General features: G+C 53.2%; 1 protein-coding gene across 7 annotated transcripts in view; it reads right to left on the minus strand.

The window, feature by feature from the left end:
- Positions 1-1,025: 1,025 nt before the first annotated feature.
- SAP30BP (SAP30 binding protein) overlaps positions 1,026-12,524 on the minus strand; it is a 40,836-nt gene continuing 29,337 nt past the window's right edge. For 4 of the 7 annotated variants that reach the window (XM_004041024.5, XM_055388921.2, XM_019027278.4 and 1 more), the window contains 7 exons: positions 9,244-9,332; positions 6,548-6,639; positions 5,748-5,808; positions 5,260-5,311; positions 4,305-4,363; positions 3,026-3,110; positions 1,026-2,778 (listed from right to left, as the gene is read on the minus strand). In XM_004041024.5, the coding sequence (XP_004041072.1) occupies positions 2,597-2,778; positions 3,026-3,110; positions 4,305-4,363; positions 5,260-5,311; positions 5,748-5,808; positions 6,548-6,639; positions 9,244-9,332 (620 nt within the window). In that variant the 3' untranslated portion in view covers positions 1,026-2,596. Of the gene's footprint in view, positions 2,779-3,025; positions 3,111-3,425; positions 3,509-4,304; positions 4,364-5,259; positions 5,312-5,747; positions 5,809-6,547; positions 6,640-8,335; positions 8,430-9,243; positions 9,333-12,524 lie in introns of those variants that run through there. The other 3 variants (XM_063706093.1, XR_002006017.4, XM_055388923.1) reach the window with 3 other exon arrangements.

Genomic DNA, 12,524 nt, shown 5'->3' on the forward strand with positions numbered 1-12,524 from the left:
AGCCCCAGGCGGCTTGAGTGATGCTGTGAGCACAGGGCTTGGGGGCTGGAAACTTTCATTTCAGTGACCATAGGAGCAGAGACCACCCCTCTGGAAGATGAGCAAACTCACCTTTCCTTTGATCCCTCCATTCCCCCAATCACCTGTGTACTTATCTCATGCCAGGCACTGGAGCAGAGTGTTATTTATGCCTGCTTTGTTTCTGCTTACAAGAACTAGGAGACATGAGCTGTCTCATCCCGCTTGTGGGCAGAGGTTACAAGGCAGTTCAGTGTGATCCTAAAAGCAAGGGGGTGCTGCCGAGTGTTGAGAAAGGAGCACCTACCTGTCCAGCAGAGTCAAGAGGGGATTATACAAACCTGAGACACATCTTGGGGTACTACATGTGCAAGGTGGGAAGCTAAATGAATCCCGACGCCCAACCAAGATCAGAGCCCTCGGGAGAGGTAGCAGGCGTGTGGGTGGGGGACAGTAGGAGCCGTGGACAGAGTTCAGTTTGGACACTGTTCTCTGGTGAGCAGACACACACTGGTTAGAAACAACTTTGGCCCCTAGTGCCTGGGCCATCCACCCACAACAGGAACTGTTCACACGCCTCTGGGCCATCCTTGATGTGACTAAGGTGGGCAAGCACCATTTTATAGAAGAGTAAATGAAAGTCTAGAAGGATTAAAAACCTTGACCCAACTCACGAGGCTGGTAAGTGGGGCAGCAGTTTTGGCCTGGGGTTGCCCAACTTCTAAGCCTATGTTCATTTTCCAGGCCCCCTACCTCTGCGGCCCCGCAGAAGACAGTCATTACTGCTTTAACTGGACAGATGAATGGCAGGGCCAGGGCTGCCCAGAGGAAAGCGGGGAGGGGAAAGACCTGCCAAGCCCCACCCCGCCGACAGAGCACGAGACGGGGGACAGGCCAGGAGTTTGCTTCTCTCCTTGGTCTACAACTAAAAAAAATTGGATTTAGCCAACAACAAACACTGGCAGGAACTTTACAGTTTATAAAGCTTTTGCATAAGTCACCTCTGGTTCCTCCCAACCATCTTAACAACGCTTTATTACTGTGATTTCAGAGAAGAAACAGGCTTACAGAGGTTAAGGGCTTGAGACCACTCAACTGGTTTTAAGCAGAATCCAGACCAGAGGTGCCGGCTCCACGTCTACTGCCCTTTCCACGGTGCCATGCTGCCTCCCACAAAACATCCACAGTGCCCTTGGCTAATGAGGGGCCGCCGTCGGAGGTCACAGGAAGGCTTTTCACAGTCCCTCTGGGGCATGAGTGGGGAGCAGCTCTTCTCCCCAGAGCTTTAAAGCCCCATCGAGGAAGGGGTGAGAACTGACCTCCTGAAGTGCCCGAGTGTGTGTGTACGGGGAGAGTGGACTCAATTTTCATTTTTGAAACCTCATGCACAGCGTTCCTTATATTCCCCAGGTCCCACAAGAGTACCAGGTGCAATTTCAGAACCACCTTTCTAAACCTCTGCCCACCCACTGAAAGCAACACGGCCCTTCACAGCCTGGCTTCCTTCTTTTGACACACAGCCCTTCCGCTCCAGTGGAGAATCGCCAAAGATCATGAAGGGTAGTCTCCTCTGAAACCCTGGTCTGGGAAACCCGTTTCAACCCCGGGGGGAGCCCAGTGGCCACTGGTGCTGCCCAGGGGCTGCTGTGGGGCAGAGATAACACACAGAGGAAGGGTGGGGTGGCAGGAGCCCTCCCAGGAGCAGGGCTTGCCTGTAAACAATGAGCTGCTGCCCGGCCAGGGCAGGAGGTGATTCATCTCCCCCGCTGCTCAGCTCCTGCTGGCTGCGCTCACCGGGCACCAAGGGACTGGGGCAGCCCTGGCCAGGCGCTGACGCCTCCCTACTCTCTGCACAGGTCGGGATTTCACCCCAGCCCTTCTGGAAACTGGCTTGACTTCAAAAGCCTGCCTGGGTGTGTCCAAAAAGTGATCTGGTCTGGGGAGTGCTCAAGTGCACTCAAGGGAGCACAGCTCCCCCAGCACCCGAGAACCGGCTGGGTTTTGGGATCAAGGCGGCAGATGGGGCATACGTGGGGCTCGGGGACTCCCGCACAGCTCCACCAGCACCCGAGAACCGGCTGGGTTTTGGGATCAAGGCGGCAGATGGGGCATACGTGGGGCTCGGGGACTCCCGCCTGTCCATGCCCAGAGGCATACACGGATAACAACGGTGACTTCTTGGGTCACCCCTCTGAACAGCGTCCCAGGCCTCCATCACCCTGTTGTCAACCCTGAGGCAATAGTCCCAACCAAGACTATTGAGTCTTGGGGGACATGTGAGCTGAAGCATTTGCCTGCAAACAGAATGCAGGAGAGGCCAGTGCATCTGAGATGCCAAGAGGTAAGAATACAGCACTTTTAATAGGCGGCAGAACCCAGGTGGTGCGTGGACAGATCCTGTCCACAGCGCCTGGCTCCCGTGCTGCCTGTCCTTCCATCTGGAATGCCAAACAGAAGCTCCTCTCAGGTGGCATCTGGGGAGCAGGTCCCAGTCCTGAAATATACAAAGTGGCGCCTCCCACTGGGCAGTGGTCACTGGGCTGCACGGTCCTTTCAAGTCCTACGGTGGCCCCTCAGGTCACTGCTTGGCCTTCTTCACAATGGTGCCCACAGCAGAGATGACGGTGGTCTTGGAGCCGCTGGCGCTGGTGGTGACCGTGACAACAGCTGGCAGGGTGGCTGTGGTGGTGAGGATGGTAGGCTGGGCTATCGTTGTCACTGGGATAGCCGAGTCCCACTTGCTCTTTCTCTTCTGAGCATCTGGAGATAAAGCAGAAGTCAGGATCACGATCCACCAATGAGCGGTGCCCTCTTTCCCTTCCCCCTGCAGGCCAGCGGGAGCCTAGGGAGAAGACCCCGAAGCGGCCCACCCCAGACTCCAAAGCTGCTTCTCAAAGTAGCAAGGCTGAGCCCAGGCCCAGATCCACATGCTGTCTGTCGCCCAAACAAGCCAGGGAGACCCTGGCTCCATGTGTGTGGCAGGAGGCAGGGCAGCTCTGCAATCTACCTGCAACAGCTGTGCTGGCGGTGGTAGTGGTGGTGGACGTGGCGTTGGTCGTGGTGCCTTTCTTGGTGCCCGTCACAAACTCAATCTGGAGAGGGAGAGGGAAGAGAATAAGACCAGGCAAAGCTGGGTGTCCACAGCTTTTTGCCATCCGTCAGCTCCTGGGGGACAGGAGCTTGGCACTACACAAAAGAGGCACTGGAAATGAACTCTGCTCTGACCATCTGGGGGAGGGCGAGGTGTCTAAGAAGAACCCAAAGGGGCTTTTCACTCTTAAAAGAACTTTCCAAACAGTACTGTATCCCTCCCGGCATCACCAGGTCTCTGCACATGCCCGGCACCCCCCCGCCCACAGCCCCACCTCACATGCCCAGAACCGTTTGGCCAGGCCCCTCCTCCTCACACCCAGGAGGAGGTGGTGCCCGCCCGCACAGGGGAAGGACAGCTCCGGTCCCCAGGCGCTGCAGACACGTCCCTGCAACAAGCCTGGGGTTTGGAAGGGAGAGGGAAAGAGAGAGAAGGGAGATTCAATCAAGGGTTAAGAATGAGAAACCCCGACTATCCCCTTGCACCAGCTCCCACGTTCCTGGCCCAGCAGCCAGCACCTCCAGAGGGCCACCAGCATGCCCAGGCCCCACAGCCCCTCTGCTTGGGGTGGGGGAAGCGGTCTGGAGGCCGCAGCTGCTTGAGGATGGTCAGGCCGAGCCAGAAGTGGGAGGAGCTGGTGTCCTGATGCCCGGCTCCGAGACTGGTCACAAAGGGAACAAGGCCCGGAGATAAGAGTTTGGTCTCCCAGCCAAACTGATGCTCCCTGAAGAACCCAGACCACACTGCCGGAGAACAAGTGGTGCTCAGGGCCCCAACATGGGACCTAATAGGTAGCACCCAGGTGGGCCACTGAGGGCAGCTCTGGAGGCCAAGACACTCACCGAGCAGAGCAAGCTGGGCCTGGCACTCTCTTAGGGAACTATTTCCCTCCCTTCAGGCCACAGAGGGCCCCCATGACCCAAAACAGACAAAGACCCCCAAGGCTCTGCAATTGGCGGGGAGGAAAGGGGGGCACAATGTAGCAAACAAGCCTCCGAAGGCAAAAGCAGCAGACGAGCGCCGTGAACCCAGCAGGTCTGCTCAGCGCACAGGCCCTGCTGAGAGGCTCAGAGCACTGCCGGGTGATGACACGGGGCCAGGGTTGGGGGCAGCCTGGACACCTTCTGGGCTCAGTCAGCAGGACCCATGCACTCCACATCTGCCTTTTTCGTCTAGGAGGTCTGCCATCACTTACTTTTGTTCGCTCCTTTTTGGCCTTTTCCAATTTGTCCATCTCAATTTTCTGGGCCTTGGCTATGAAGACAAGAGAAGCTGTTACAAAGGTGGCCCCTGAGCAGCTCTGGGCTGAGGGAGCCTACTCTGATCCCTGCGTTCTTTTCAGCGGGCTAAAGGCCTTCATGGGCTCAGTGTTCTTTGTGCTTGGCAAAATGAAGCCAGCCCTTGGTCGGCGTAGGGCAGAGGCCTTCAGCTCCAGACTGGCGGGCTGCATGCCCTGTGTGTGTCTGGAAGGGTCAGCTACTCCTGAGCTCCTGTGGACTGCCACACACGGGAATACAGGCCCAATGGGGACTACCCTCCTACTGATGGAGAGAAGCTGCAATCAGAGATTATGTAAAATGTTGGCAATGAATTCAAATTAAAAGATGACAAAATTCATGAAGGCCAAGCAAAGCACCTCTACAGGCCAAGATCTGGGCCATGGGCTGCAGGCTTAAGACCTATGGTCTAGGGGTTTGGGCCCTTTGACATTTCTCCCAGTGCTCCCAAACTGGTATCTTAAGAAAAAGCCATCCTCTCACTGGCCTCAGAACATTCTGCCTACACCTGCCTGGCCCCTCTGCCTCTTCAAACCTCAGCTTGAACACAGTTTTGTCAGTGAGGCCTTCCCATCCCTTTGGCCAGATTAGATGACCCTGCTTGCCAAAGCTCCCCTGTACCCAGCAACTCCGTCATCACCAACACTCATCAATGCTGGCATTACTGGCGTGACGTTCCATCTTCTTTGCTGTGGCATAAGCCTCTTAAGGCAGGGGTGGGTCTGTCTCATTCAGGCCTGTACCCAGCCCCCTTGAACATGGCCTGACATAGAGGAGACCCTGAAATATGTGTCACCTGGATAACCAACTGACTGGATAAAGGGACAGTCGGGTAGGCGGACGAGGTATATGGGAGGAGGGACGAAAGGCTACCTAATGCCTCATAGTAGGAGTCCTCAGACCAGCCATGGGGATCAAACATATCCTGCAAAGGAAAAGGCGAATGACTCAGATGACAAATGACTCAGAAACCCAAGTTCCTTGCCCGAGTCTTCCCATAGAGCTTCTTGGTCTGGGGTCCCCTTACCCGGGGCTCGGCTGTCATCTTTGGTCTTTAGCCAAGGGGCGGCTGGCAAGTGCTGAAGAACATGGGAGCACGAAGCCCCCATCCAGCGACCCCCAGGAGCAGCAGGTCCACACACGTCCCCACCAGTCAGGGGCCAGGCACCAGGCTGGCCACCGGAATCTCTTTATTGGACTATTTCAGAACAATAGGGACTCAAACAAAAGAGACGGGGACTGTGCTTTCAACGAGCGGTGCCACCACATGGACCTCTCTGTGGCCGCAGGTCAAATCCCATGGAACAAGCAAAGGACCCTGGGTGTCCCCATCACCCTCCAGCCCCGTGTGCCAGACACACCTTTGGGTAGTTGGTGCCAAGCTCGTCAATGGCACAGAACTGGATCAGCTTCTCGTAGATGCTGAAAGAACAGCGCCGGCGCTGAGCAGGCACAAGTCCACGTCCCTGCATGGGACCTGAACCATCCAGCTCCTGGGGCTGACACAAAACCTTCACAACTTTTAAATCCAGCTCAGCTGCTCTAAGCAAGCTTCCTGATGGCCCTCCACCCTCCCAGGGAGATGGACCTGTTAGCTAGGGGCCGGGAGAAGCACAGGGTCAAGGTGATGGCTGAGTTTTGTCTCACTGACCTTCAGTCTGCATAGCTGGATTGGGTTTACCACACTCAGACCCACACAAGGGCCATGCTCTTTTCCCTGTACGTCACTAGCTTGAACATTCAATGGAGTAAGACCAGACATCGCTCTGGTCCTAAGACCTCTCACCTATATGCAAAAATCAGCTTTTTAGAGTTGGAAGATGAACCTACAGTAATTGTCTAGTCCAATTCCTTCCATGAGGACAGGGGCCTTGAGAGGTCATGTGCTTTAGGCTCAGAGCAGGGACGAGAACTCAGCCAGGTCTCTCTCATCCCCGTCTAGGTCTTGGTATGGATTGCTTTGTGTTTTGTCTGGATCTTAAATGGCAAGCCTCTGGCTGGGTTAGCACAGTCTGCCATGTCCAGCAGGCACTCAGTGTAATGACAAGTCTGGGTGATGGTTTGGGCTCTGGGCTTTTCCTCACCACCTCCTTGGGGACATCTTAGTCCTTAGTCCAACATTAATAACTCAATAAACTCTGCAGGCTCAAGGGAAACTTACCTAGGGTTCCGAAATTCTTTCTTCCTTTGGATAATGTAGTTCATATCCATTCCCTCCTTTATCTTTCGTTCATAAAGCTTCTGGATCTTGTCCTATGAAGAGGAGCAGAGGGGGTAGGGGGGTGTATGACAGAAGCCCAACCCTCCACCGTCCCAGCCCCTGGTCACCAGCTACGTGTGCAGCATGAACGTGAGGCTCCAGTCAGGCAAAGCCCAACTAGACCTCATGTTAAAATTTAACCTATTCTCAGCCAGGCACGGTGGCTCACGCCTGTAATCCCAGCACTTTGGGAGGCTGAAGCGGGTGGATCACGAGGTCCAGAGATTGAGACCATCCTGGCCCACATGTTGAAACCCCATCTCTACTAAAAATACAAACAAAATTAGCTGGGTGTGGTGGGGCAAGCCTGTAGTCCCAGCTACTTGGGAGGCTGAGGCAGAAGAATAGTTTGAACCTGGGAGGTGGAGGTTGCAGTGAGCTGAGATCATGCCACTGCACTCCAGCCTGGCGACGCAGTGAGACTGTCTCGACAAAACAAAACAAAAAATTAATCTATTCTCTTTCTCCACCCTGCCTTTGCCCAGAACTGCACACAAGTAAGATAAACCGAGACCAGGCTGCTTTCACTGCTGAGGTTTCCTGACGCTCTCTGGATGACAGTATAGTGAGCAGTGAAAAGATCACACAGCAGAGGAGCCATGGAGAAAATAATGAACAAAGCCCCAACTGGTTAATCAGTTCCAGAATCACCCGAAGTAGGGTTTAGGGGTTGGTGTTGATACGCACGGACTAAATCCTGGTTTTCAATTTTAACATGAGGTCAAGTCCTCAGCAGAACTGTGAGCCGCAGGAGACTTCGGAAGGGCTATGTCCTTTTAATGGGAGGCAGGAATAGAGTTTTTTGGATTCAGTCTTGCAAACTTTTTAGAATGTGTCTTTTATGGGGAGGCTCACAGGTGGCTGGTCCGCGCTGGTTTATCGAGGGCATCAAGGGTTAACTGCTTATCTCTCACCCAAACTCCCCCACAGGTCACTGCCCTGGCTTTCGATGGGAGAGTGGAGAACCACCTGGGGGGATCCAGGCTTTACCTACTGTGGCCAGTGCCACAGGCATCCTCAGGAAGGGGGTCCTGCCCAGCCCATGGACATGATGCCCAAAGTAGATGGCATCAGCATGACCCAGTGCCAATGAAGAGGGCCAAGACACCAGAGTGTCATGGCAGAGCCACCTCTGGAAAGAGCAGTCTTAACAAGGAAGGCGGGCACTGGCCCAGGGCAAGATCTACCTGCAGCCTCCCCCTGCAGTGGGGGTTAAATATAGATTCTCCAGAAAGGAAACATCTGAGGCACTGTGCAGGCAAAAGCAGGTGGGCAGGCCTGGAGGGCCCACGTGACAACACTTAGGACACGTCAGGAGGGGTGATCCACTCCCCTTGTTAGAGGCCAAATCTTTCTACCAAGACTGGCCAGAGCAGAGCTGAACTGCAGAGAGAGGTCTGTGACTTCAGCCGAGACTGAAGAACCTCTGTCCTCCAAGCTGTCTCCTCCAGGGTCATGGAGGGAGCCATATACAGAAGGCTTGGCAACTTGAGGAGAACCCATGTCATACAGATGACTTGGCTGTGTCTCCTGGGCCATAAGATCAGTTCTACTACCCAAGATGAACTAAAATGTTTGCTCAAATGTCATGGTTTCCACCATCAGGAGGGTCTAAAGAGGAGGCACAATTGGCACTGTATGCTGTGCACCGTTTGTCTCTGCCTGGCGGGTTGCTGGAGTCATCCTTACAGGCTGGAGCTTGTTGTCTGGTTGTCTGGCACGGAGGGTGACGTGATTCTGGAGGGCGGTGGTGGGGAGACGACCCAGCAATGGGAGGAGACTTCTGGGAAGGGAAGGGAATCTGTGCTGCACCCCCAGTCCTGCTCTGGCCCTCCCCTAGCTTGCTGCATTCCTTAGCCTCAGGTCCCATTAGTCATCCATCCGTTAGGGCGGTGTCACAGGCTTGCTGTGTAGCCAGAGGCACCCAGTGGGAGCTCCAGGATCAAAGGTGAAGCAGGTGGTCCAGGAGCCATGATTGTGCAGCCTTGGGTGCCTGTTCTATTGTTCATCACAAGGGAACCCACAGAGGGACAAGGAGAGCCACGGGCTGAATCCTAGCTGTTCCCCCAGGGAGTGTAACTGCACAAAAGCCTCGACTCCTTGGGATTTCAAAACCTCCAGTCAAGGCTGCACATTCTGTCAGGGAAGAAGCTACTGAATCAGCATTTTAGAAATAGATTAGGATAGAAAATGTATACATATAATGCCTGTGATTTTTTCATTTCTGTAATTTATTTTACATTCTGAGGGTTCCTCAGTTTCTTAGCAAAGCTCTTTCTGAGAAGCTCCCACTGGCCCAGTAGGGCTGCACAGAAAAGGTTATGTTCTTTTCTCTGTCTCTGCTTAGGACCTCACTGAGGGCAAGCCAGGGCCGCCCTGCTGGAGCAGCACCACGGGACATGGCGGTGGGTGTAGGAGCCAACTCCTGAGACTAACAGGAGGTAAAGTGGACTGTGGGATCCTTCCCACCTGTCAGTTTCTTTTATAGAAGCCTCAGTCCCTTTCCCTGCCATGGTCTCTTAAGATCAAGACCAAACCAAACATGTAACCCAGGCTATCTAATCTATCCGACCTCAGTAGCCAAGTCTCATGCTTACTTGCAAGTGATTTGAACATCTGCCAGGGGGTTCTGGCGGGATCTTGATTTCATCAGGCGACATGTTCCGAACTCTTTCAGAAAAGGAGGCTGTTAAGAGAAGAAGGAAAAATTCTGTAGGTGGGGATTAGAACAAGGGACAGACATGGACAAAAAAACATAAGCACATAAAATGTTATCAGGTAGGGATAAACACTATGAAAACAGTATAACTGACTGTTCGGATGTGGCCTCTCTGAGGTGTCATCTGAGCTGAGACTGAATGACCAGAAGGGGTGGGCCATGTGCCAGCTTGGGAAAAGAAAAGTTCAGGCAGAGGGAATAAATGTATACAGCAGTTAACTTTTCCGTTTTTGTTTTTTGTTTTTTTTTTTTTTTAAAGAGACGGGGTCAGCTGGGTGTGGTGGCTCACGCCTACACTCCCAACATTTTGGGAAGCCAAGGTAGGCAGATCATTTGAGGTCAGGAGTTCTAGACCAGCTTGGCCAACATGGCGAAACCCCGTCTCTACTAAAAATACAAAAGCAACTGGCATGGTGACGCATGCCTGTAAACCCAGCTACTGAGGAACTAGAATTGCTTGAACCCGAAGGTGGTGGCTGCAGTGAGCCAAGATTGCACCACTATACTCCAGCCTGGGTGACAAAGTAAGACTCTTGTCTCAAAAAGGAAAATAAAATACATAAAATGAAATAAAAAAAAAAACAAAGAGACGGGGGTTTTACTCTGTAACCCAGGCTAGAGCATAGTGGTACAATCATAGCTCACTGCAACCTCGAACTCCTGTCTCAGCCTCCTGAGTAGCTAGGAATACAGGTGCATTCCACCATGCCTGACTAATCTTAAAAGTTTTTGTAAAGATGGGGTCTCGTTATGTTGCCCAGGCTGGTCTTGAACTGTTGGATCAAGCCATCCTCCAGCCTCAGCCTCCTAAAGTGCTGGGATTATGGGTATGAGCCACTGTGCCTGGCCCACAGTGGTTAATTTTTAAGGAAAGAGTCAGCAGTGTGCTGGTAAATGTTTAATGATCAGCTGGGCGTGGGGATGGGGAAGGGGGGAGGCGCCATGATCTGTGGCATTTGCCATTTCTTGTGGTGTAAATTCTCCTGCCATGGCCAATTTCAAGCTACCAAGGTGAAGTCACTGAGCTCAAGGCTGGGAAGAGATGTACACAATAGGCTCACAACATGAGCCAGCTCCAGCCATCACTGCATATGTCTGTAAACCAGCTCCAGCCACCACTGCATATGTCTGTAAACCAGCTCCAGCCACCACTGCATATGTCTGTAAACCAGCTCCAGCCACCACTGCATATGTCTGTAAACCAGCTCCAGCCACCACTGCATATGTCTCTAAAATACCTGCAAGACTTTGGAAACTCAGAGGTGCTTGGGGCCACCCGTCTTGTCTAAGGCTGACCTGCCTAGGCTACAGGAGAAACAGAATTCAGGGTTCCCTAAGTTTTGGGTCCCAAAGTAAACAAAATGGCCTTGTGTATAAATGATACTTTTTACCATTATCAGCTGAGGATCTTTTAAAAATAAACCAATCAACTCTCTCTTAGCCCACCTCATTCCTGAGAACAAAAGGCCTGATTCTGATGGGAAGAACCATAACCCCCAGGGGACAATTTCCTTAGAGATCTGCCACTGTCTGGCAGGCCTTGCTCTCTCCAGCCTCTTCCCCGCAGCCTTGGGCCACCCCGGCACTGCAGTCCTGCTTTGGATCACTGGGACAATGCGCTATTTGTTAAGATTCTGTCTGCGCTCTTCAAAACACTCTCTCATGAAAAGGATCATACAACGAGCAAAGAGCAGGCAGGGCAGGGTGGGGCAGGATGAAGAGAAAGAATGAACAAAACACCAGTAACACTCAGCAAGCACTTACTGAGCACCTACTGTGTGCAGGCCCCGGCTAACCCACTGCTGAGCTGCCCAGCTGGCTTCGCACAGGCAGCCCCTTCTCCTCTCCCCAGGCTGGGTTAATGTTTGCTTAGTAGACAAGGTGCTTTGATCTCTGCCTGGAGTTTCAGTTATTGTAAAGAACACAGTGCCAAGGAGGGCTGGGGACAAGGCTCCCAGACTCTGCCAGTCCAGCTGCTGCAGGATAAGCCTATGCCCACTGCAAATACACTGAGACAGGGGTCGAGCCTGGGGCCATCCTAAAAACATGACTTCACGTGCTGATTTTCACTGTTGTCAGTGGATTCACACTGGAAGCGCCCCAAGAACAGAGCACTAATCTGCCATTTTAGGTGATGGCAAGAGGACAGAGACTGGGTGATACATTGATCAGAGGTCCTGCTATGGACCCCAGATGCCATTGCAGCCCAAGAGCAGGGGACGAGGTGCTTCTCTTTGCCCAGCACCTTCCTTTGGTCTCCTGACTCCTCAAGCAAAGGTGAAACCCAGATATGGCTGGAATTCAAGTCTCCTCTAACTTCCTCCTTCCTCCCAGCCCTGGAATAGGTGAAAGTGCCAAGGCTGAGGTTGCAGAAGCTGGTGGAGAGTGGAATCAGCTGGGGGGAGCTGGTCCTATCTCACAAGCAGCAACAACAAAAGCAAGAAGGGCCTTGGCAGGCGCTAGGCACATAAACAAGCAGGGTTAACTTCTTCCCTGGGCTGGAGAGAACGTATGTGTGCTTGTGACAGAGAGACAAAGAGTGCCCTTTGGCATTTGCCAGGAAAGCCTTTTGGAAAAACAGGGTGTGACCCTGTTGCCACAGCAACCCAGCCACACTCTGGGGCTCACATAGTGTACAGTGTAAGAGGAGGGGCCGGGCGCGGTGGCTCACGCCTGTAATCCCAGCACTTTGGGAGGCCGAGGCGGGCGGATCACAAGGTCAGGAGATCGAGACCATCCTGGCTAACACGGTGAAACCCCATCTCTACTAAAAATACAAAAAATTAGCCAAGCGTGGTGGTGGGCGCCTGTAGTCCCAGCTACTCGGGAGGCTGAGGCAGGAGAATGGCGTGAACCCGGGAGGCGGAGCTTGCAGTGAGCCGAGATCGCACCACTGCACTCCAGCCACTCCAGCCTGGGTGACAAAGCCAGACCCCGTCTCCAAAAAAAAAAAAAGAGGAGGGGAGCCCCTCCTCAGCCCGGGGCTTGAAACAAGGTAATTCCTAGGAAGTAACTGGCAAATAAAGGAACACATTCGGGAAAACTAGCTACAAGTGTACAACACAGAGTTTGGAAGCAACCTTTCAGTGATCCTCTCCTTCCTGAGTCCTGGAATGTATCTAATGTGGAAGACTTGAACCCCACATTTCTGTTTCTTTT

This window comes from Gorilla gorilla, chromosome 4 (assembly GCF_029281585.2).
Source record: "Gorilla gorilla gorilla isolate KB3781 chromosome 4, NHGRI_mGorGor1-v2.1_pri, whole genome shotgun sequence".
In the NCBI taxonomy this organism is placed as follows: Eukaryota; Metazoa; Chordata; class Mammalia; order Primates; family Hominidae; genus Gorilla; species Gorilla gorilla.